The sequence below is a fragment of the Nerophis ophidion genome, linkage group LG06, assembly GCF_033978795.1.
Source record: "Nerophis ophidion isolate RoL-2023_Sa linkage group LG06, RoL_Noph_v1.0, whole genome shotgun sequence".
In the NCBI taxonomy this organism is placed as follows: domain Eukaryota; kingdom Metazoa; phylum Chordata; class Actinopteri; order Syngnathiformes; family Syngnathidae; genus Nerophis; species Nerophis ophidion.
The window spans coordinates 31,282,422-31,307,882 of NC_084616.1; the positions used below are offsets into that span (position 1 = coordinate 31,282,422).

Here is a 25,461-nt window from a genome sequence, read left to right on the forward strand (position 1 = left end):
GTTTGGAGTCTATATTTGAAGGTTTTGGAAGTGCTGGGGTACCAGGAGGTGCAGGCGTAATCAAAAAAGGGTTGAATGAGAGTTACCGCTAGAATCTTCAAGGTGCTTTTGTTGACCAGAGAGGAGATTCTGTAGAGGAATCTCGTTCTTTGGTTGACCTTTTTGATTACCTTGGTTGCCATTTTATTACAGGAAAGATTGGTCTCTAGAATGGAACCTAGGTAGGTGATCTCATCTTTCCTGGTGATAACAATGTCACCCACTTTTATAGTGAAGTCACAGACTTTCTTAAGGTTCATATGGGACCCAAATAGGATGGATTCCGTTTTACTTAAGTGTATGGATAGTTTGTGGTCAGCGGGCCAGGTGAAAATATTAACGAGTTCAGCACTGAGGATTTGTTCCACCTGTGACTTGTCCTTGCCGGATACCAGTACGGCCGAGTCATTCGTAGACAGGAACAATTCACAGTGGCATGCTGATGGCATGTCATTTACGTATATTAGGAACAGTAAAGGTCCTAGTATACTGCCTTGGGGGACTCCACAGCTTACTGAGAGGGGAGGGGACACAGTGCAGTTCACCTCTACCACCTGTTTCCTCTCCTCCAAGTAAGATTGCATCCAGCTCGATGAGGGTTTATCGAATCCGATTGCTCTGAGCTTATCCAACAGTATAGCGTGGTTAACGGTGTTAAAGGCCTTCTGAATGTCCAGCATTACCATGCCGCAGTATTTGCCCGCATCCACCTCATGTTTGATGTGGTCGGTCAGATAGAGAAGGCATGTGTCAGTGGAGTGGTTAGTTCTGAAGCCGGAAATAAATCAGATCGTATAGAATAGAACAGTTCATTGTCATCAAACATGTGAGCTGAATGAAATTACATGTAAAGTCAAGCACAGTGACTCACTTTACAAGCAGTTATCCTCTCTCTCCATGTTGTAATGATATCCATCACTTATCCAGGGAGCCCCTAAAAGGACATGGATGTTTTGCGAAAGCTCGCAAAATTTTTTGCGAGATTTCGCAATACTTTTTGCGAGATCTCGCAATACTTTTTTTCCTATGCCAGTGAACCGCAAGTAAAACAGACAGCGATAGTAAACTGGAAGTGAAACAGACACAGCGATGGAGGAGCGAGAGCATGCGGGGGCCTACCCATCATCTGTATACTGTTGTGGGACCATAATCCTATTTGATGTCTTTATATGATAGGCCAATACTAAAATAAAAAAAATAAATATCTTCACTTCTGGTTCACCATTGCTGTTTCTGTTTTACTTGTGTGTTGTTGTGGAGAGCGACGATTCACTGAGATAGGAAAAAAACCTTTTGCGAGATCTCGCAAATTATTTTTTCCCCTCCATGTCCCTTTAGGGGCTCCGTACTTATCAACTTTGTTAAGTTTGAGAATACCATATTTTTCGGATTATAAATCGCTCCGGAGTATAAATCGCACCGGGCGATAATGCATAATAGAGAAGGACAAAAAATATATATAAGTCGCACTCGAATATAAATCGCATTTTTTGGGGAAATGTATTTGATCAAATCCAACACCAAGAATAGACATTTGAAAAGCAATTTAAAATAAATAAAGAATAGTGAACAAAGAGGCTTAATAAGTGAACGTTATTATATGACACATGAATAACACGGTTTTATTGGTTGACGTGTGTGTCTGATAATTGCTGATACATGTCAAGTCTCTTACGTCCATCCATCCATCCATTTTCTACCGCTTATTCCCTTTTTTTTGGGGTCGCGGGGGGCACTGGCGCCTATCTCAGCTACAATCGGGCGGAAGGCGGGGTACACCCTGGACAAGTCGCCACTTCATCAAGCGATAGAAAATGGATAGATGGATGGATATTTTATGGTAATGTGTTGATAATTTCACACATAAGTCGCTCCAGAGTATAAATCGCACCCCCGGCCAAACTATGAAAAAAAACTGCGATTTATAATCCAAAAAATACGGTATATGTCCTTTTTTTTTCACTGTAAACATTTGTTAAGTACATGTAAAAAGAAGTGTTTTATGTAGCAATCCGGATGTAAAAGCAGGGTTGGTATCACCAGCCAGCACAATATTGGATCAGGGTCAAGAGGCGAGGCCCCACATCCCCAGTGCCCAGCAGGCACCGCTCTGTCTCCCAGCTCTCCTCGCCCTCATCCTGCCTGCCACAGCTGCCATATGGAATCACAATCGCTTTTAATTTACTCTGTGTTCTCAGTCACCCCGGGCAGGCTTAATGGCGGCCTTGTTTGCCGGTGTGTGCGTGAGTCATTCTCTTGCTCTCCTTTGGTGTGTGCCCAGATAATCATTATGATGATCAACTGCGTGTGTGTGCTGCCAATGACTCCCGTAGCTTCACAATATACAATATAATGCCATCTTCTTCACACCGGAGCACCCCTTCCACATAAACTACGTACATACAAATCTTCAGCCATCCACAGCTGTGGCATTAATATTACAACAACTCAAACAACTGCTGTTGACCTGATCAGCAGCACAAGAGCAAATATTGCTTCAATTATGCCAGAAATGTTTTTATTTTCTGTATTAGATTCAAGAAATATCAGAAAGTAAGGCATGGGCTGTCTAAAAATTCTAACCAGTATCACAGGAACTTAAAGTGTCGGAAGCACATAAGCCATTTTCCATATTATTGTATTGACCTGAATATAAGACGACCCCTCTTTTTCAAGACCCATTTTTGGACAGAATCAAAGACAAAAAAGCCATGATTAATCTTTTTTTTTAAAAAACAGAAATGAAATAACTAAATACCATATTTTACAGTATGTAAGCCGCAGCGACCTAAATGTTCGAAGCCGCACCGGGATATAAGTTGCAGATATGTAGAGGGACCACCGATTTTATAAATGTTTATATACGTACTGTAATTGTTTACAAATAGTGCCTGTTATACAGCAGTAAAACGAATGATCGAACAAAACAAAAGTCGTTGTTATGGACCCACTTGCTGCAGAAGCTAGCTCTCCAATCCACGGGGAGGTTTAGGTGATTTTTTACAAAACAAAAACCACACTAAAACATTGTCATTGTAAGTTAGTAATATTAACACGGACACTTGGGAACGTCTTACCATATTTGCTAATGCTAACAACGCTAGCTTGATTACATTACTATAGCATGTACAAATATGCATGAAAACAATTTGACAGACATCACACATCGGATGGTTTAGTAAGTAGGAATTGTTTTAGTTATACTGTAAAACTTACAAACATTGCTTGGAGTGATCAATGAAGAATTTGTTCAAACAGAAACGCTATGTACGATTATATCAGTTTCAAGAAACAAAACATTGAATACATTTTCAACCTGCAGCACCAATAGTGAGCGAACTCTTTCAAAATATGGTGCCATAGCACAAACAATAACACACCTTTTCAGTGTCTCTGTCGGCACACTTGCCAACCATCCCGATTTTTCCGGGAGACTTACAAATTTTAGTGCCCCTCCCAAAAATCTCCCGGGGCAACCATTCTCCAGAATTTCCACAATTTCCACCCGGACAATGATATTGGGGGCGTGCCTTACAGGCACTGCCTTTAACGTCCTCTACAACCTGTCGTCACGTCTGCTTTTCCTCCTGACAAACAGCGTCACATAATATATGCGGCTTTTGCAGACAAATAAGCGAATGCAATGCATACTTGGTCAACAGCCATACAGGTCACGCTGTATAAACAACTTTAACACTATTACAAATATGCGCCATAGTGTGAACCCACACCAAACAAGAATGACAAACACATTTCGGAAGAACATCTGCACCGTAACACAACATAAACACAACAGAACACATACCCAGAACCCCTTGCAGCACTAACTCTTACAGGACGCTAAAATTTACACCCCTGCTACCCCCCCCCCCCCCCCCACCACCACCACCTCAACCCCGCCAGCCCTTCAATTGAATGCACTACAAAGACAAGATATTTGATGTTCAAACTCATAAACTTATTTTTTTTTTGCAAATAATAATTAACTTAGAATTTCATGGCTGCTACATGTGACAAAGTACTTGGGAAAGGGCATGTTCACCACCTTTTCTTTTAACAACACTCAATAAACCTTTGGGAACATTTTGAGACACATTTTTGAAGCTTTTCAGGTGGAATTCTTTCCCATTCTTGTTTTATGTACAGTTTAAGTTGTTCAAAAGTCTGGGGTCTCCGCTGTCGTATTTTACGCTTCATAATGCGCCACACATTTTCGATGGGGGACAGGTCTGGACTGCAGGCGGGCCAGGAAAGTATCCACACTCTTTTTTTACGAAGCCACGCATTTGTAACACTAGTCTTGCTGAAATAAGCAGGGGCGTCCATGATAACATTGCTTGGATGACAACATATGTTGTTCCAAAACCTGTATGGACCTTTCAGCATTAATGATGCCTTCAGAGATGTGTAAGTTACCCATGCTTTGTGCACTAATACACCTCCATACCATCACAGATACTGGCTTTTGAACTTTGCACCTATAACAATTCAAATGGTTATTTTCCTCTTTGTTCTGGAGGACAACATGTCCTCAGTTTCAAATTTAATTTGAATTGTGGACTCATCAGACCACAGAACACCTTTCCACTTTGCATCAGTCCATCTTAGGTGAGCTCGGGCCCAGAGAAGCCGGCGGCGTTTCAGGATATTGTTGGTAAATGAGTTTGGCTTTGCATAGTAGAGTTCTAACTTGCACTTACAGATGTAGCAACCAACCGTAGTTACTGACAGTGGTTTTATGAAGTGTTCCTGAGCCCATGTGGTGATATCCTTTAAACACTGATGTCGGTATTTGATGCAGTACTGCCTGAGGGATCAAAACTCCGTAATATCATCGCTTACGTGCAGTGATCTCTCCAGATTCTCTGAACTTTTGGATGATTTTACGGACCGTAAATGGTAAAATCCCTAAATTCCTTGCAATAGCTCGTTGACAAATGTTGTTCTAAAACTGTTCGACATTTTGCTTACAAAGTGGTGACCCTCACCCCATCCTTGTTTGTGAATTACTTAGCATTTCATGTAAGCTGCTTTTATACCCAATCATGGCACCCAACTGTTCCCAATTAGCCTGCACACCTGTGGGATGTTCCATATAAGTGTTTGATGTGCATTCCTCAACTTTATCGGTATTTATTGCCACCTTTCCCAACTTCTTTGTCACGTGTTGCTTGCATCAAATTCTAAAGTTAATGATTATTTGCAAAAAAAAAAGAATGTTTATCAGTTTGAACATCAAATATGTTGTCTTTGTAGCATATTCAACTGGATATGGGTTGAAAATGATTTGCAAATCATTGTATTCCGTTTATATTTACATCTAACACAATTTCCCAACTCATATGGAAACGGGGTTTGTATGTCTGTTGGTGTAATAGGAAAACTTTTTGTTGAATACAAAACATTATGAAGAAAAATCCATAAATTAATCACGCTGTTTTAAAAGGCTGCAAAACGTTGTGAAAAAGTAGCGGCTTATAGTCCGAAAAATGTGGTAAACATTTGAATTCACAGCACTATGAGAGCAGACCTAAATGCGATGTGGCCCTCAATGAAAAAAAGTTTGACACCCATGTGAGTCTAATTGATCACCATTATCTTAAAAACAACACACAATTTCCCTCCTCTGTTGTTTGTAAACATTTCTGACAACCTGTAAGCCACTTTTTTCCAGAGGGCAGTGTCATAGCCTAATCTCTGCAGGTGTTTGAGTGTGAATGATATGAAGAAAAGCTCCGACTTGCTAGATAAGATTTTTTTTTGGCGCCTCCTGTTGGTTTGTATATTTATAAATATCTAGACCCCAAATGTAACATGACTCGTCATTTTCATACCTTTTTCTAAGAAAAAGAAAAACTCTTAGATTTGAGTTTGTACACGGTAATTAACTTGATGAAGTTAGAATGGCATGCAAGTAAATGCCTGATGTAAGTACCACATACTAATAATTACTGATGCATTAATAATGAATGATGCATTACTTGAAACAGTCACAAGCTTCTTGTTTGACAAAAAATGGCAAATATTTGCTGCTTTCAGGGTACCAAAGGCTGCCAGATTCAATATTAAAATAAAGTTACACGCCATCTCGCCAAACAAAAGTTTGTTTGAGTCAAGGCATTAGTGCAACAGCTGTGACGTAAATACGCAACCTTGGGCATGTCTCGACCTGTGTTGACTTTTGTTTGGAGTTATGTATTATTAATATCTAAATTGCTTCATAAACAGAAAAAAATCTGGCATCTTAAGTTTTTCTCTTGTAGAAGTTTTCTTTTGTTGCTTTACACTGATTGGCTTCTTCCTGTGTTATTTAACCGTGTCAGCAGTGTGTCTACTCAAAAAGTGGGTCAGTAGGAGGACAGGAAATCTTTGTTGGTTTGTCTGTCTCACTGTTCTTTCTTGCTTACCACACATAAATACTCTCAGTCATGCATGCAAGGAAAGCAGCTTTGTTATTATGTAGAAAGACAAGGGTGCACTTTAGGATATTCATAAAGAAATTGTACTCCTTGATTATTTTACTGTGTAATCCTCAACGCCCTCAATTTACTTACTACTTACCTAAATCATGAATAATTATTTTTCTACTTTCTGATTCCTAACCTTGACCTTTCTGCAGCTTTCATTTAAATACATACACTGTATATGCTTATTTCAGAAGATTAATAAGGGGACTCAGATAAACCTTACCTAAGTCAAAGTGGAAATCATGAAAAAAAAAGTGATTTTTATGGCTAGGTTTTTTTTGTCCGCATGTGCAGAAATCAGCAGATTTGTGGCACAGCGGTGCTCTGCATCTGAGGAGAGAGTTATGTGTTGACATCTCAGGAGTAGGACCCAGCCAATACTGCAGTGAGAGTGAAAAATGCAGAATGCAAAAGACACAGTAAGTGGGTGGATTATATAAAACTCCATGGTGAGTAGAGATGGGCATCATTTTTGTTAACCAGCACTCAATAAATGGAAGATATATAAATGTTGTTTGTATGGAATTTTGTGAGAGTTGAAAGTAATAAATATATGCAAGTACAAAAAAACTTTCTTGTGTTGTAATACTGATGTTCAGTATTCCGGGGTTTTGGAATGTCCCTCGCTGGCCGTGACCGTGATTGCTGATAATGAGGAAGTTTTGTGTGTTGTTGTGGAGAGAGACGGCGAAATGTATGTGCAAAGTGATCTTTGTTCTCCTTTCCCAAACTGTTCCCACAAAGCTGGAAGTGTCCATAATGTCTTAGTGAAACGAGGAATGAATTAATGGGGAACTAATGACCCTAACCCACCAAATTGAAGAGGAAATATTACCAAACATGTAAGAGTACAGTACAAACAGCGGTAAATCCCTAATTTCCCTGTTATTTATACACACACACACACACACACACACACACTTTTAGACACGCATATTCGCTAGGATTGTCCCGATACCAATATTCTGGGACCGGTACCGAAATGTATTTCGATATTTTTGATACTCGTCTGAATAAAGGGGACCACAAAAAATAGCATTATCGGCTTCATTTTAACAAAAAATCCATCCATCCATCCATCCATATATTTACTACCGCTTATTCCCTTTGGGGTTGCTAGGGGCACTGGTGCCTATCTCAGCTACAATCTGGTGGAAAGTGGGTTACACCCTGGACAAGTCTCCACCGCATTACTGTACATTGAACATATGTTTCTTTATGCAATCAAAGAACAATTTTGGCCTCAAATGAAATAGTGAACATACAAGACAACGTTGTCTTTTAGTAGTAAGTTAGCAAACAGAGGCTCCTAATTTGTCTGCTGACGTATGCAGTAACATATTGTGTCATTTATCATTGTCTTATTTTGTCAAAATTATGAGGGACAAGCTGTAAAAATGGATTATTAATCCACTTGTTCATTTACCAATATCTGGTTATTTTCCGTTTCAACATGTTCTATCTATACCTCAGTTAAAATGTAATAAACAGGTATTCTTCTTTTGTTTGAATAGTTTACATTAGTTTTGGACGATACCACACATTTCGGTATCGATCCAATACCAAGTAGTTACAGGATCATACATTGGACATATTCAAAATCCTCATGTGTCAAGGGATGTATTTCCTGAGTTTATAAATATAGTAAGAATTTTTAAAAATTTGAAAATATTTTGTACCGATAAAAAAAAGTATCCACTAGATATGCTCTTGTACTTCATTCTATTATTTTGTCATTTTTTTTAAGGACAAGTGGTAGAAAATTCATTATTAATCTACTTGTTCATTTACTGTTAATACCTGCTTACTTTCTCTTTTAACTCTTTCTGTCTACACTTCAGTTAAAATGTAATAATCACTTATTCTTCTGTTAATTGATACTTTACATTAGTTTTGGATGATACCACAAATTTGAGTATCAATTTAATACCAAGTAGTTACAGGATTAAAAGTCCTCATGTGTCCAGGGACATATTTCCTAAATTTATAAACATAATATACATTAAAAAAAATGACAGAAGATCTTGTGATACCAAAAAATATTGACGTTATCATAGTAGTATCGACGAAATACAGGCCTGTACTTGATATCATTACAGTGGATGTGTGACAGTTAGCTGGCATCGTGGTGCGGGTTCGTTTCGTCTAATATGCAGTCAGACTTGGACACAGCGTGAAGGTAAGAAATGAAGATTTATTTATACTAAAGAACAGACTAAGAACAAAAAAACTTGCACAAGGCACTAAAGGCAAAACAAAAATAACTTGCATGGGAGCTAGAAAGAACTAAAAGCGCTAGCATGTGAGCTAGGGAACAAACAAAGGAAGCATAGCGCGGAAGCTAGCAAGTACCAAAACAGTTCTTTACCACAATCAGGAATCAGCGTCGTCACCTGTTGCATGGAACAGAAACTAGGATGCGAGAGTGAGTAAACGGAAAAGGCAGGCTTGAATAAGGAGAGTATTTACGAGGCAGGTGCGCGTAGAAGACAAAAGGCAGGTGACACTAATGCGTAACTATGGCAACAGAACAAAACAGGAAGTGCCACCAGGAACTAAGGAAGTCAAATACCAAGAGAATACGATACAGAAACGGAACAAAACCAGAATATGACATGATCCGAGCAGCGGACAGGATGTCACCCATGGCACTCAGGAACGGCATCATTAGCGGTGACGCCGGTGAGCTACGGTGTGTATTGAAGCATGTTTAGCTATTCCTCGTCCTGCAGGGATGATACTTGTAAGAAAGATACTTTATTTGTCGCCATGGATGCGAGGATTAGTGATTTAAAAGTAGCTAAAACACTGCCGACTGCAGATGGATTTTAGCTGCTAGCTAGTTAGCCATGTCTTAAAGCACCTTTGTGAGGGCGTTTCAGTGTTATAGCTTTACTTTTATCTTTAGTTTTTAGGCCAAAATTTTTCCGTTGTTCTTTTTTTGTCTACACACCTTGTCTGCTTGTAAGCACTCCTTGATTGTGCGCTGCCGAATGTGCTCCTTATGCTCGTAAACCAGCAGTGTAATGACATGATGACGTGCCGTCATGGCCGTTAATAAAAAATATGGGGAATCAGTACTTTTCAAACAGAGTATAGTACCATTTTTGATTCATTAGTACTGCAATACTAAGCTAGTATCGGTATACCGTACAACCGTAATACACACATTACTGTGCTTTTTTTGCCATACAGCGATTGTGATGTAACAACAATCATTTGTAAAAAAAAAAAAAGGAAATTAGGATTTATGATATTATCAGGAAATGATCAGAAACACTTTGCATTACATTGGTTTTAGCAAGTTATAACAGACTAAACAGCAACACTACTTTAGCTGCCTCAACTGTAACACTTCCCACATCAGACGTCGTCACAACACTACAATACGAAGTATAATTCATAAAGCATTGAATATTAAGAGTATGTGAAAGTCAGACTCCAACCTCTTTTATATCCAAGACGAACTCCTTAACATTTTGCAATCAGTCAGAAATATCAAGCAGCTAAATGTGCCAAACATAGTGAAGTGTGGAGAGAGTGTTCTGCATATTATCTATCATGCATTGGGGTGGCTTTTAATAGGTGTAATTTTAATTTATGTATGGTGCTTTCCACAGAGTTAATGAGTAGGAGGTGTTTTATATGCACCATGTGTGTCAACTTTCTGTGTTGGTTTTAATGTATTTGCTTCATAAATGCAAAATGTTGTTTGGATTGGTTCATATAAATTCATTACACTTCATAAAACTTGTAGTCATTGACCATAAATACTTACATTAACTGCAAGATGGCAGTAAAATTGCAGTTACTAAACTCTCGGGTGAATAAAAGTAGACGAAGGACACACCTTCGGCCAGACTTCTTATTAAACTTGTGATGTCTTGCAGGCCAGTTTCAAGCGCTGGTGGGCCGCACTTGGCCCATGGGCCGTAGTTTTGGCACCCTTGGTCTAAATGGTATTTTCCTTGAGAATGACAGCATGTAAACTGTAAGCGTCCATCAGAATACAGTTCAAGGTTTTCCAGTCCATATGACTCCGGTACTAAGTGCCTTGTCTCGTTTTCAGTCTGCACATCCTACTAGCTGAGTGTCCATTTCCTCTGAGTGGGTGAAATGCAATATACCGATAGTGATAAAGAGAATAAAGTCAGAAGAGTAAGGTAGATGAGATAGAAGGCGGTGTTGTTAGTTAGCCCATCATACTGCTGGACACCCACGGTTGTAATCTGGAGGTGTTGTCATTGATTGGCTGTGCCTCAGCTGGAGATGTTTACATCTGTGGTGAATTCAAAGCCACCTGCGTACTTGCCATGCAGCTGCTTCATATGTGTTGCTGTTGTGCAAAGGTGGAGTCCCAAATGGGCTAAATGGCAAAGACCTCCAAAGTGGATCTACTGTGAACAAGTTTACTCCATTACCGCGCACGCTTTTAGCCTGATTCGTACACTCAGCAGCTCTTAAAGTGATCAATAATAAAGGGAAGTTGGATCAAACTTCTGCAGGGAGAATGGTCACCGCCCATGCCTCTCTCCAGTCACTCAAAGCTGTTTGCTTGTGTGATTTAATATTTGCTTGCCATCCAGTTTTCTGTCTCAAACCACAACAGCATTGATTCAGTCAAATGTCTGTTACTCTCTGAGGAATATTCAATCAGATATTTTCTCTCTCTGCATGTCTGGGCAAGTCCTGCCTTAGACAGTCAACCAATGATTTTAATCAGCAGAGTAAGGAGCTTGGGTTTCTGCCTTGTTTCATTATGAAACATTTGTCAAAACGATCTTAACTCACTGGGATCTACAAAAACACTTTAACACTACAGTATTTGGCAATATACTTTTGTCTGCGCATCAACTGTTTGTTCTTCTGATTCTTAATCAAACCCGCATATGTATCGCTTTATGGTATTAGGTTATTTTGAACATGCGTAGATCAAGTGTTTCAAGTTTTTCTACTACAGGTTGTCTGAAAAGGAATAGGAAGAAGCAGACCTTATTTAATCCTACCTCTGTCGGGAGTGGTGGGCCGTGCGTTTCACACCCAGGCCTTTAGTGATGTTTGACTTCAATGATTACCTCTCAAAACACCATAATTTATGTCACCACATGACCATTGCTGGAGAAATACTATACAGGAATGGTAAATGGGTTGTACTAGTATAGCGCTTTTTTTTAAGGAGCCCAAAGCACTTTGACAGTATTTCCACATTCGCCCATTCACACACACATTCACACACTGACGGCGGGAGCTGCCATGCAAGGCGCTCACCAAGACCCATCAGGAGCAAGGGTGAAGTGTCTTGCTCAAGGACACAACGGACGTGACTAGGATGGTAGAAGGTGGGGATTGAACCAGTAATCCTCAGATTGCTGGCACAGCCACTCTACCAACTTCGCCACGCCGTCCCACAGAACACAGTGAACACTGTGTATTAAATCACCTCAACAGTGTACAAACGGATACTTTTCTGGCACAAATCATTTAAAACGCATTAGCAATTAAAACATATCTTATGTGGTACTGTCCAAATTAAAATAGCAAAAAACATATTGAAAGTGAAAAAATAAAATATTTGAATTTGTAGCACCTATTTGACGGCGTATAAGCCAGTGGTACCCCTCGTCGCCGGCTTATTCGAGTGGAAATGGCGAGCATTTCCCCATTTCATCACTAGAACAGCTGAGCTCGCTTCCGGGGTTGGCCGACATCGTCTCACAAGATGTAGTTTCTCTTTATATATCCTTCTTGAAAATGGCCTTGCAAATATATATCTGCCACCTAACCAACGTTTTGTTCCTTCTTCTCTGCTATCCCGGTATGGCTCAGCGCAACACTTCCTGCTTCCTGCTAAATTGAAACTTATGAATGGCTACTGACTTTGGAATGACAAGTGAGTATCCAATCACAGTCTCGTTAATATCAGGCTACTTAGGCTACTGTCAACAACTTGTGAACTGATTGGCTATCGCAACTGTCTTTCAACTCTATGTGTTCTCAAATTCATCTGCTAACGGACCTGATGAGTATCCAATCACAGGACATGTAATTGTCACAATCAACGTGAGGCCATCTAGGAGGCCTTACTGACAACAACTCGTGATCTGATTGGCTATCGCAACTGTCTATCACTGTACGTCCCCGTTCGCTTACAGTGCACTGATGCCCGCATTGGTGATTCAGAAGGCCTCGGGCAGATTTTATACAGCATGGCAACAAAAGCTAAATCAATTCTGATGAAATACAAACTAAAATTGAAAAGAACCGCACTTGAACGAGTATAATATGACATGAAGAGAATATAAATAATTTTAGATATTAGGGAAAGTAAATTAAAAAATAATTTTATCTTTAATTATGATCATGATTTCTGATTATGTTAGGCCAGCAGAGAAGGCCCTGCTGGCCCTGACGGCACATCACTGCTTAAAGTAAAGTACCAATTATTGTCACACACACACTAGGTGTGGTGAAATTTGTCCTCTGCATTTGACCCATCCCCTTGATCACCCCCTGGGAAGTGAGGGGAGCAGTGGGCAGCAGCGATGCCGCGCCCGGGAATCATTTATGGTGATTTAACCCCCAATTCCAACCCTTGATGCTGAGTGCCAAGCAGGGAGGCAATGGGTCCCATTTTTTATAGCCTTTGGTATGACTCGGCCGGGGTTTGAACTCCCAACCTACCGATCTCAAGTCGGACACTCTAACCACTATAGACCACTGAGTAGGTTTCAGAGTCATTTCTAACACATTTTTTTGTTCTCAATCTGTAACACGGAGAGTGGGTTAATACATAAATAAATGAGTCGGTAAGTAAATATATTGAATATTAAATAAGGGTCTGATTAATAAATATTATAAATACATTTTGATTAACATAATGAAAGAGTACAATTATTTTGTTTTTTAATAAAGTTCAATACGTTTATCAGGATTTATCTTCTTTGTAAACACTTTGCGTTTGAACAGTTTCTGAAACTGGATCATATTAGTACTTTGTTTGACTTCTTTGATTATTCCATTCTGTGATTTATTTCCACATACTGATAAAGCTGGATGACTGTGGCCTAAATGATAAGCATGATTGTGAATGTGAGTGTGAATGTTGTCTGTCTCTCTGTGTTGGGCCTGCAATGAGGTGGCGACTTATCCAGGGTGTACACTGCCTTCCGCCCGAGACCGGCTGGGTTAGTCTCCAGCCTCCCGCTGTGACCCAGAAAGGAAAATGTGGTAGTAAATGGATGGATGATTATTTTGATTGATATTTACATTACGATTAATGACACAATCATTGTTTAGTTCAGGACCGGGCGGTTGAGTGTGTCGGAAATGAATTAGTGATCCTGGACACATTATTTTCCGAAAAAAAAAAGGTTTCTTCTACTCACAGTGACAGCATTTCAGTGATACACATGTCCATTTCTCTAATATTTTGCGTTTAGCAGCGGATTCCGTTCAATTGGCCAATTCCGTGACTCTGTCGCGGAATGATGACGCTTATGATGACGCGTGCGCGTGACGTCACCGGTTGTAGCGGACATGTTCTTCCACCACCAATCACGGCTAAAAGTAGTATGCTGTAATCGCATGATTACACAGTATTCTGGACATCTGTGTTGCTGAATCTTTTGCAATTTGTTCAATTAATAATGGAGACTACAAAGAAGAAAGATGTTGGTGCAAAGCAGTGTATTGCAGCTGCCTTTAGCGTAACAAACACAGCCGGTGTTTCTTTGTTTACATTCCCTAGAGATGACGGTGAAGCTTTACTATGGAACAGAGCGGTCAAGCGAACATGGTTCTCTACCACATGTCAACCGGCAGGTTTCGGTGAGAAAATGGTGGTAATAAGTCAGCTCTTACCGTAGACATGAGCGGAGCTTGTGTCGTTCCACCTGCAGCTGTCAAAGAGGCAGCTGTGACTCTCTTGGCTCCTCCGTGGCTTCCCTCAGAGACACTGTAGTATGACTTTCAGGTATGACTATATAATCTCATTAAAACACTCATAACACAATAAGCAGATAAGGGTTTTCCAGAATTATCCCAGTAAATGTGTCTAATAACATCTGAATCGCTCCCACTGCCCTCGTCTTTTTTTTTCTTCTAGTCCTTCACTCTCACTATCCTCATCCACGAATATTTCATCCTCGCTCAAATTAATGGGGAAATTGTCACTTTCTCGGTCCGAATCGCTCTCGCTGCCGGTGGCCATGATTGTAAACAATGTGAGGATGTGAGGAGCTCCACAACCCGTGACGTCACGCGCACATCGTCCGCTACTTCCGGTACAGGCAAGGCTTTTTCATTAGCGACCAAAAGTTGCTAACTTTATCGTCAATGTTCTCTACTAAATTCTTTCAGCAAAAATATGGCAATATCGCAAAATGATCAAGTATGACATATAAAATGGACCTGCTATTCCCGTTTGAATAAGAAAATCTCATTTCAGTAGGCCTTTAAGCTGCATTAACTAAATCACTGTAGGTTATATTTGCTTTGAAGCCCCATTATGAAGATGAATGCCACCAGGCAGTATCAGCATGCAACAGGGCAGAAGGAGAATGGGAATCCTCTTTTCTCCCAATTTCCACAGTGTGGGTGTTTCATGCAAAATGCTCTCATCTGTCAGAGTTGTCGGGGGAGCATGTTCCTCAGTGGGAGACTTTGTCATTTCTCTTTGCTTCTCTGTTAACGAGGCTAAAAGATGCCACAGATGTAACGCTGGTACCTTGTATAATATTTTATAACCATACTGAGATGAAGCTCTCCTGGGTCAGCAGGGTTTTAGCAGAGTTGCTATGGTGACAGGTGTCTACGTGATGAATCTTGTTGATTATGTGCGCCCAGCGCATCATAAACCTGTAAATCAGTCAGAGCTGTTGTTTCATTCTGATGAAGACTTTTCATGTGTTTGTGATACTTTGTGTCAATAGCTTGTTGAATATATTGTCAGTCTCTATTAGGCTTCTCACCTCTGCTGCTGTCTGGAGGTGGCTAGGAAATGGTGTTACTGGCCGTGGCTGTGACTGCACTGCAACCATTTCAAGTCGGCCAGGCTAAGCCCATGCATGGGACCACTGGGAAACACAAACCTCCCTCCAGTTTGATGATGCGGGCATTACTTGAGGCGTTTTATGTCACACAACCACAAATGTAACAACTTTCAGTTGCTTTTGTGAATTAAGCATCATCTCCAGTGTACAACGTTCAGAGCTTAAAGACAACCTTTTTTGGTGTCTCTGTGATTGTTGAAAGATAGTTTCCACCTTATGGTTTATGGTAGGGCAAAACAACAAGCGGCCACGAGGCCTACAAGAAATCAGTTAAAAACTTGGGAGACAAACCTTTTTCCAGAAAATTCCTAAAAACATTAGAGTGCTCCTGATGTATAGAGGATCTTGGACCACTGTAAACTAGGGTTGTACGGTATACCGGTATTAGTATAGAACCGCGATACTAATGAATCATTTTCGGTACTATACCGTCTCTGAAACGTACCGTGTGCCCGCGTCAAAGTCACGTCATTACTTTGCTAGTTTTACGAGCAGACAAGCATGTTCAGCTGTGCCCAATCAACGAGTACTTACAAGCAGACACAGTGTGTAGACAGAAAAGGAAGAATGTACGCATTTTGGCCTAAAAAAACGTTAAAGGTGAAGTTATAACACTGAAACCAAGGGCGTAGAATTGGGTAGGGACGCTAGGGACACGTCCCTACCCAATATCCAGCCGCTACTGTGTAGTCACCATCAATACAAGCGCTGCCCGTAATGTTTAGTCAATGATTATGGTACAGAAAGGGTTAAATGTCGGTCTCTGCTAGAAGTCCCGCCTCTAACCTAAATATCGCTCCCTGATTGGTTGCCGCTTTCATGCTAACTTACGTGGGATTGGCTGTCCCCGCTGTCACTCCTCGCTGTGGAAAAAACAGTCCCACCTATCCAGACGTTAGCTCCAAATTAGCACTGCATCTCGTCTTTTCCTCAGCTTTTTTTCCAGGTGAAAGTCAATGCTCAGTCCCTTCTACGATTGTTAACCCTCCCCGTAGGTGAAAGTTAACCATAAACATGTGAATTCAACTATTTTAGTCCGTTTTTGAACATCGTAAAAACATCAGCTGTCTTTTTCTACGGACTGCAACAGTCCGTTGTCATGGATACATGACAACAACTTCCATTCATACCAGTCATACGTGCCTGAGGCGGAGTGATAGCCTAAGCTGTGGTAAGGCTTTAGAATAGTAGCCGTGCTCAGTATTTAAACCACGGTTAACAGCCAATCAGATCGCCGGATTTCACCTTTCCATTTTAATATTTTGAATTTTTTTTTGTTTCATGTAACATATTTACAGTACAAACGCAGCAATAGGAAGAAGTAGATGAAGGGAACAATTGTGAGTGATTTAAACACAAGTTGGGGAAAAGATTATTACAGTTCATTTATGTTTATTTACAATGTTGTATTGCATGAATGTATTTCTGATGTTGTTGATTGACAGTAGGCTATGTTAATTAACAGTATGATGCACAGTTGCACTACAGCCCTACACTAAAGAGTAAAGATGAGAACTTTTCCAAGTTGTCTCGTTTGCTTACATTTTAGTTGCTTTACCCTATAACATCTGCATGACGTGAAATTATGATTGCTAATGTAAAAAAAAAAAAAAAAAAGTAATCTTTCAAAGTGCTGCCTTGGAGCACTTTTGTGTCCCCACCAATCTCAAAATCAAACCTACTCCCTTGACTGAAACACCCTCAGAAAGTGATGCTGTAATACAGGGCTAGCTAGCTAGCGGCTAAAGTCTATCCGCCGTCGGCAGTGTTTTAGCTACTCCTAAATCAATAATCTTCGCCTCCATGGCGACAAATAAAGTACGTTTCTTACAAGTATCATCCCTGCAGGACGAGGAACAGTTAAACATACTTCACTACACACCATAGCTCACCGGCATCAAAATGTAAACAAATGCCATTAGTGGATCTACACCTAACATCCACTGTAATGATATCAAGCACAGGTATGTATCTAGTCGATACTACTATGATTACGTCAATATTTTTTGGCATCACGACATATTCTGTCATTTAAAAAAAATGTATATTAAGTTTATAAATTTAGGAAATATGTCCCTGGGAACATGAGGACTTTGAATATCACCAATGTATGATCCTGTAACAACTTCTCTTTCGTAAAGTAAATCTGCACAGCCTATACGGGCACGTACATCAACTGTATGATTTGCCTGAGAAGCTGGACAGGACACACACACAAAAATAAATAAAAAATACTTGGTATCGGATTGATACCCAAATTTGTGGTATCATTCAAAACTTATTTAAAGTATCAAACAACAGAAGAATAAGTGATTATTGCATTTTAACCGAAGTGTAGATAGAAAGAGTTAAAAGAGAAAGTAAGCAGATATTAACAGTAAATGAACAAAAAGATTAATGATTAATTATCTACCACTTGTCCTTAATAATTTTGACGAAATAATAGAATGGTGAATGACACAATATGTCACTGCATATGTCAGCAGACTAATTAGACTAATTTGTTTGTTTACTTACTACTAAACGATAAGTTGTCCAGTATTTTCACAATTTTATTTAAGGACTTAACTGCAATAAGAAACATATGTTTAATGTACCCTAAGATTTTTTGTTAAAATAAAGCCAATAATGCAATTTTTTGTGGTGCCCTTTATTTAGAAAAGTACTGAAAAGTATTGAAATAATTTTGGTATCGGTGCCGATATCAAAATATTGGTATCGTTACAATATTCGTGTAAACACATTGGCAGATCTTTCCATTGATATTTAACCTTGCTAACAAATGTAAAACACTGAGCCAAAAGTTTGGTTCACATTATTTAGGCGTTCCTTGAGGGTCCTTAACTCTGACAAAATAGACCAAAATCAAATATTTACTGTAGAAGACGTTGTTCTCCGGAATATACAAAATAAGTGAAGGGAGAAGTCAGGCCGCCTTGGTCCTTAGCTTTCTGGAATCACGGCCCCATAACAATACTTTTTTTAAATTATTTTTTTACTCAATATATATTCTTGGTTTGTGGTTTAGTTATTAATCTTGAACATGTATACACGTTTACATCATGATACACGTACCACATATAGAAAATTTCAAGGTCAGAGAAGCCTTAATGCTCTGTGTCCTCTTGTTCAATCACCATTCTGCCTGGCTCTATCCTGGTCTTTACTGAGAAATGCAGTTGGTGGGGCCTGTGGCGACACATGCTAGGGTTTTAGAGGAGTCTATCTGTTACGGTGAGCAGTGCAGCGGAATCCAAGATGCAAGGCAGAGTTGTTTGCATAAACAAAAGTCTTTAATGATGTCAATAAACTCAGGGTTATCCTCAAAATGTATTCTGCAAGGTATGAGTCCAAACAAAAGGTGTTGCAAAAGCCTAGGGAAAAATGGTAACAAAAGGTGTAGCTCAGTGGTTAGTAGAACTGTCCATAAACAAGGCAAAATAGAAAAATACTAGAAGAGACTATAAGCAGCATGAAAGGAAAAAGGAGGCCAAAAAAAAATTGAACATTTCTGAGCTTATGGAAATGCACAATACTTTACTTTACTGGTTGGAAAAAAGAATGAATGACGAGGGCTTGAGAGGTATAGAAGAGATCCAGTAGTCCTATCCATGTGCTTGGACGAACATGCACTGACTACCTGCATACAGCTAGCACAAATATGCTTAATCACAGACCTGAAACAGATATGCTTCCTGGTACCGCCATTCACCAGATTCCCTGTGATCTCGCAATCAGGAAATGACAGATCAGAAAAACAAATAGCAGGAAAATACCAATACAAAAATACGACAGAATAAGAGTAACATGGTCAGAAAACACAACAAAGAACCCTAAAACTGAACAGTATATTCTTGTTGTGGAATAATCTTGCAGGCTTTTTGTTAGCAACTGCAAAATATATAATATCTAACTTTATGGATGGCTACTAAGTGTCATGTGTTAAATTTTATTTTTGAACTTTTTTTTTTTACATTTTTCTTTATGCAAACCCACAGCTGTAGTATTACACACTCCTGAAGCTATTAAATGGGGAAATGTTGTTTGACCTTGAAAAATTATAAATACTTATGGATTATTTGCCTTTAAAGATCCCTTTACATTTATTTATTTATTTAAATTAGGACAATGCATATTCATCTACATAGAGCAACAATGTCAATATGCCGGAGTTAGCACAATAGGTAATTTTCCTCTGTTGTCCTAAGGCAGGTTAATACAGTAAACATTTTCTACAGGTCAATGAACAAAATAATACATAAATCACAAGACATTACACATTGCTGTTACTCAAAACAGCAACAATTACAAAAGCACCTTGACAGTACCTTACTGACTGCTACAAGAATTGTATTAAGCGCCGTCCACAATATTGAAGATGTGATAAATATGCAAATAAAACGTTTGGTTTCAAAGAACACTGTGAAGTCGGGAGCAAGGGTCAAAGGTCAGGTCAGGGTTAAAAAGATGTACGTGTCGCATGACTGAACCGATAAAACACTCCAGACATTCAACTCACGCTGAGAAGCAAGTTATACTTTTGAGCTTGAGGAAGACGGAAAAAAGGCCACAGGGCTTGGGAGGATGAGACAGGACGGAAATGGGGGACAAGGCCAAAAAAACAAACAGTCCAAAGCACGTATCTATTTTCTATAGTGGAATCAAAGTGGGAGTCCACTTCCCCGCCAACCCGTGGGTCACTTCCTTTCTACTGGTGACATCACAACGTCTCTGGAGTACATTATATATATCATATACTGAGCTAATCTCAATGTCCCTACCTTGCATGTAAATGTGTGTCAATCATCTGATTAAATGCTAAAATCTGAAAATGCTCGGCTTCCTGTAAACAGAGTGTGCTTCACAGCTCAGCTCCCAGTAGCACAGCTGCGTCTTAGGGGTCAGGCTATTTTTATATATCCACTCTTTGTTTTTATTTCTCTTTTGCTTCCAGTCCTTCGGCCACCTCCTGCCGACCTGCACCACTGCCCTCACATATGCTCCACTTGGCGTTCACAAATTGCTGGGCTTGTTTTTTTTCTCATAGATTAGTTGATTCAATGATTCTTGCAACGTGAACATGCGGAACAAGGTAGCCTCGTGAGCTACATTTATTTACACTTAGAGACCCAGTGTGATACCAATAGCCCATTGCTTTTTTTCCTCATCCTACAGACTCGTATTCGGCAGCAGGCAGTGAGGGCAGCATCTCTACCTCTGTGGCGTCCCTGCCCCCACAGGCTTCAGGCAGCTCGGCCCCCAGCTCCCCTGGCTCCAAGCGTTCTGTCAGCACCCTGAAGAAATGGCTCACAAACCCAGTTCGCAAGCTCAGTGCTGGGGCCACAGCTAAAGGGGAACGTCAAATCCGCAAACTTGAGGGAAAACCTACACCCCTTTCGTCCCACAGTCAGGATCTGGGCAGCCCCCCAAAACTTGATGAGCCGCTCACCATCCTGCCTGTCACACACACAGAACTGGTGAGCAGTGACTATTTTAGGGTGAACCCATCAGCTAACACTGTGTTTTTCAACCACTGTGTGGGAGAATATGTAATTTCACCTATTAGGGTTAAAAATATTTTTTGCAAAGCAGTAATAATCTGTTGTTGAGTGTCGGTGCTGTCCTGAGCTCGGCAGAGTAACCCTGTAAAACTCTTCCATATTAGTAGGTGGCAACAAGCAGCTAATTGTTTTGTAGATGTCTGTAACATGGTTTGTCTTGATCACAATATGCAGACGACAATGTGCACGTAAAAAGGTATCTAATGCTTAAACCAAAAATAAACAAAAGGCGAGTGCCGCTAAGAAAAGGCATATAAGGCTATGCAAAACAAAACTAAAACTGAACTGGCTACTAAGAAAATAAAAACAGAATGCTGGACGACAGCAAAGACTTACAGCATGTCGAGCAGACAGCGTCCACAAAGAATATCCGAACATGACATGACAATCAAATATGTCCTCGCAAAGAAGAATAGTGACAACTTAAATAGTCTTGATTGCTAAAACAAAGCAGGTGCGAGGAATAGCGCTCAAGGATGACATGAAACTGCTACAGGAAAATACCAACAAAACAGGAAAAGGCAAAATAGGAGCGCAAGACAAGAACTAAAACACTACACACAGGAAGACACCAACAAACTCAAAATAAGTCACGGCGTGATGTGACAGGGCGTGACAGTACACCTGCTTTGAGACAAGAGCTATAGTGATGCCAGGTTGGTTATGGTCTGATTTCATATCCAACACTTGCGAGAACAACTTTTCATTGTCAATACTGAGTTTCATTTTTTAATGTTTTCTGCCTGTGGTGTGCCTCCGCGTTTTTTCAATGAAAAAAATGTGCCTTGGCTCAAAAAAGGTTGAAAATCACTGAGCTAACACACAAGGCATTGACTGCTTTGGTTCAATGTTTACTTGAATGCAAAACCACCTTGTAAGCAAGCTTCAGTTTTGGTATTGGCCCAGAAGGCCTTTGCATGCTGACTTTGATGTAAATAATGGAACCTGCGGCCTATAATGGCTCCCATAATGTTTTGCCGGCATTGATAATGAGCCCTAATAAAATATCTATACCAGGGACGACATTGGCAGGGCTGTAGAGTGCGACAAATTTACCCGCATACGCGACTAAAAATAGATCTTGTGACCAGGAAGAATAAAACGCTAATAATTGTGCGAGTACAAATTTCAACCCTTTCGATCTCATTTTGCGACTAAAATAAGTCCATAAAAAATAGATCAAATACATCACGCCTCTGCGCATCTACTCTGTGCTGACGTGATCATGTGTACACAGCATCGCAGCTATCACATCATGCTAGCTTGGCTGCTACCAAAACAATTACCTAGTCACCGCAGATTTCATTTCGGCAACTAAAGATACAAACTTCATATTAAATAAAGCCACGTTTGCACTGCTGGATGTTGTGCTCATTATTATCGAATGTGTTTAAAGGTTATGTGGACGTGCTGTAATGGTGGTGATGAAAAATACTCTGAATGGTGGTCGCTGTTTTGTTTTGACGGCGTCTGCGCATACATTCTGCTTCTGACGAGATAGGGAAAGAGAACGCAATAATGCCACAAAAGAAAAAGATAAATGCTATTACTGGCCAGCAGACTATTGCAGTTATTTTTTCTGCTTCCACTACTAATTATCAGACTGGCGAAAGAATCTCAACATCGACTTCTGTCTCCTCCTCTACTGAGCCTATAGCAAAACAAGTTAATCTACCTTCTGCATCTTCCTCACAAAGAAAGTTAACTTTTTCCAGCTGTGACTCATCACCACATGAAAATATCTGCAGTTTTCAGATGACAATTTCATGTACTTTAATGGGGAACGGCACTTTTTGGAGATTTTTGCCAATTGTTCACAATTATGAGAGACGAGAATTGTTTTGGGGGGTGGAGATTTTAAAGATGATAAAAAAAATAACGCTTGGAGTCATCATTGTAGCCTTCAAAGCCCTCTAAAACAACTTCCAAAACCCTCCATCAACGTTTTGTATACACACTGCAAGTAAATATTTATAATTTAGTAACATACACGTAAATAACAATATGTAGCATGTACAATATTTACCATATTTTGATCATTTTAAGCATTGGCTCAACCAATTTCTTGGTGCATTTATTTCCGTTTGATAGTTTATGGCAGGGCATTCACAGTTGTTGAGCAACTACTGTGTGTGTGTATGTATATATATATATATATATATAATTTCTATTATATATTAATAATATATGAGTATATAATTCTCTGATAATAAATTAAGTATATATATATGTGTGTGTGTATATATATATATATATATATATATATATATATATATATATATATATATATGTAGGGCAGAACAGTGTTACATTGGTTTGTGCGTGTGCCCCACAATACGAAGGTTCTCGGAGTATTTCTGTGTGCAGTTTGCATGTTCTCCTTGGGGGAAAGAACTTGGCCTTAGTGTGTGAATGTGAGAGTGAATGTTGTCTGTTTATCTGTGTTGGCCCTGCGATGAGGGCCAAAACAGACATATGTGCTCTCGTCCATCAAAATGATTATGAATGATAGGCAAAATTCCAAACAAAGTGCAGTTCTCCTTTAAATGCTATACTTTTTTACGCAACATACAGGCTCCAGCACCTTGAGAGGGACAAGCGGTGGGAAATAGATAGTTGGATGGATATTACAACTAGGGGTGTCAAACGATTAAGTTATATATCGCGATTGATCCATTTTTGTCACAATTTATCGCAATTGAACGCGCATCGTCCAGCTTGAAGATGGTCTGAGAAACCAAACCAATGCAACGTTTTGACCAAAGAACCACCATTACATCTTATGTAGACCACAAGTAAGTGCTTTAAATACAGAAAAAAAAATCACAATATGGACCTTAAATGCGCCTTATAATCTGGTGCGCCTTTTGTATGAAAAAAGACCTGCATAGACCCTCTTATCAGCAGTGTGCCTTATGGTCTGAAAAATATGGTTTCTTTTTCTTTGTCCATTTTTCTATTGCAAGGTTGCAATCACGTGACCTAGAGGCACTTCCTGGTTTCAGGTTGAGATCTGAAGTCCCATTAGGCCAGTGGTTCTCAACCTTTTTTCAGTGCTGTACCTCCTGTGAACATTTTTTTTAATTCAAGTACCCCCTAACCAGAGCAAAGCATTTTTGGTTGAAAAAAAAGAGGTAAAGAAGTAAAATACAGCACTATGTCATCAGTTTCTGATTTATTAAATTGTATAACAGTGCAAAAATATTGCTTATTTGTAGTGGTCTTTCTTGAACTATTTGGAAAAAAGATACAAAAATACTAAAACTTGTTGAAAAACAAACAAGTGATTCAATCCTAAATAAAGATTTCTAGAACATAGAAGTAATCATCAACTTAAAGGGCCCTCTTTGGGGATTGTAATAGAGAGCCATCTGGATTCATCAACTTAATTCTGAACAAAAAACTAAATCTTTAACATCGATATTTATGGAACATGTCCACAAAAAAATCTCGCTGTCAATACTGAATATTGTATTGTTGCATTTCTTTTCACAATTTATGAACCTACATTTATATTTTGTTGAAGTATTTGTCAATAAACATATTTATAAAGGATTTTTGAATTGTTGCTATTTTTAGAATATTTTTTTAAAATGTCACGTACCCCTTGGCATAACTTCAAGTACCCCAAGGGGTACACGTACCCCCATTTGAGAACCACTGCATTAGGCTACTGTTTATTTATATGCATCAGTTCAGACTTTGGCATATTTTGAAAGGTTTAGAGGCAAATACTTTAGATGTGATCATGAGAAAATATTTGAAATGGGATGGAGTGGATTCATACACTTTTAAGAAAAGTTGTTTTTGAAAGGTTTTTGTCAGGCTTGGACTTGGTCTTGGTTTGTTTTCCCGAGGTGCAAAGCGAATGGAGTGGAAACGGCGTGAAGGTAAAGACATCTTTATTTTAACACTAAAACTAAAAACAGGAACCAACAAAAAGCGCGCACAATGGCGGTACAAAAAACTGGGCTATCAAACAAAAGACTAGCTCAAAGATGGCTGTGACTACAAACTACAAACATGAAACAAAAACACTTGCGCAGTGGCATGAATAACAAAAACTTACATGGACAAAATGGACAGCATTGCAAGGCATGAAGCAGATAATCGAGGGCGTGAATGAGGTGATGTTGCCAGCCTGACTGACTGGTAACTGTGGCTTAAATAATGAACATAAGTGAAAACAGGTGTGAGACAAGACAGGTGAACTGATTGGTTGTCATGGTAACAAAACAGGGAGTGAAAAAAAAAGGAACTTAGAGTCCAAAGGGTCAAAAGCACCTGTTATTCCTAGGCAGTCTCCCATCCAAGTACTAACCAGGTCAGACACTGCTTAGCTTT

The 25,461-nt window shown here is 39.5% G+C and overlaps 1 protein-coding gene across 5 annotated transcripts in view; it reads left to right on the plus strand.

Annotated features, from left to right (window-relative positions):
- arhgef25a (Rho guanine nucleotide exchange factor (GEF) 25a) overlaps nt 1-25,461 on the plus strand; it is a 175,217-nt gene that overhangs the window by 86,097 nt on the left and 63,659 nt on the right. For 4 of the 5 annotated variants that reach the window (XM_061903368.1, XM_061903367.1, XM_061903369.1 and 1 more), the window contains one exon: nt 20,732-21,033. The exons of the other annotated variant lie outside the window; for it this stretch is intronic. In XM_061903368.1, the coding sequence (XP_061759352.1) occupies nt 20,732-21,033 (302 nt within the window). The remainder of the gene's footprint in view (nt 1-20,731; nt 21,034-25,461) is intronic. 5 annotated transcript variants of the gene reach the window in all.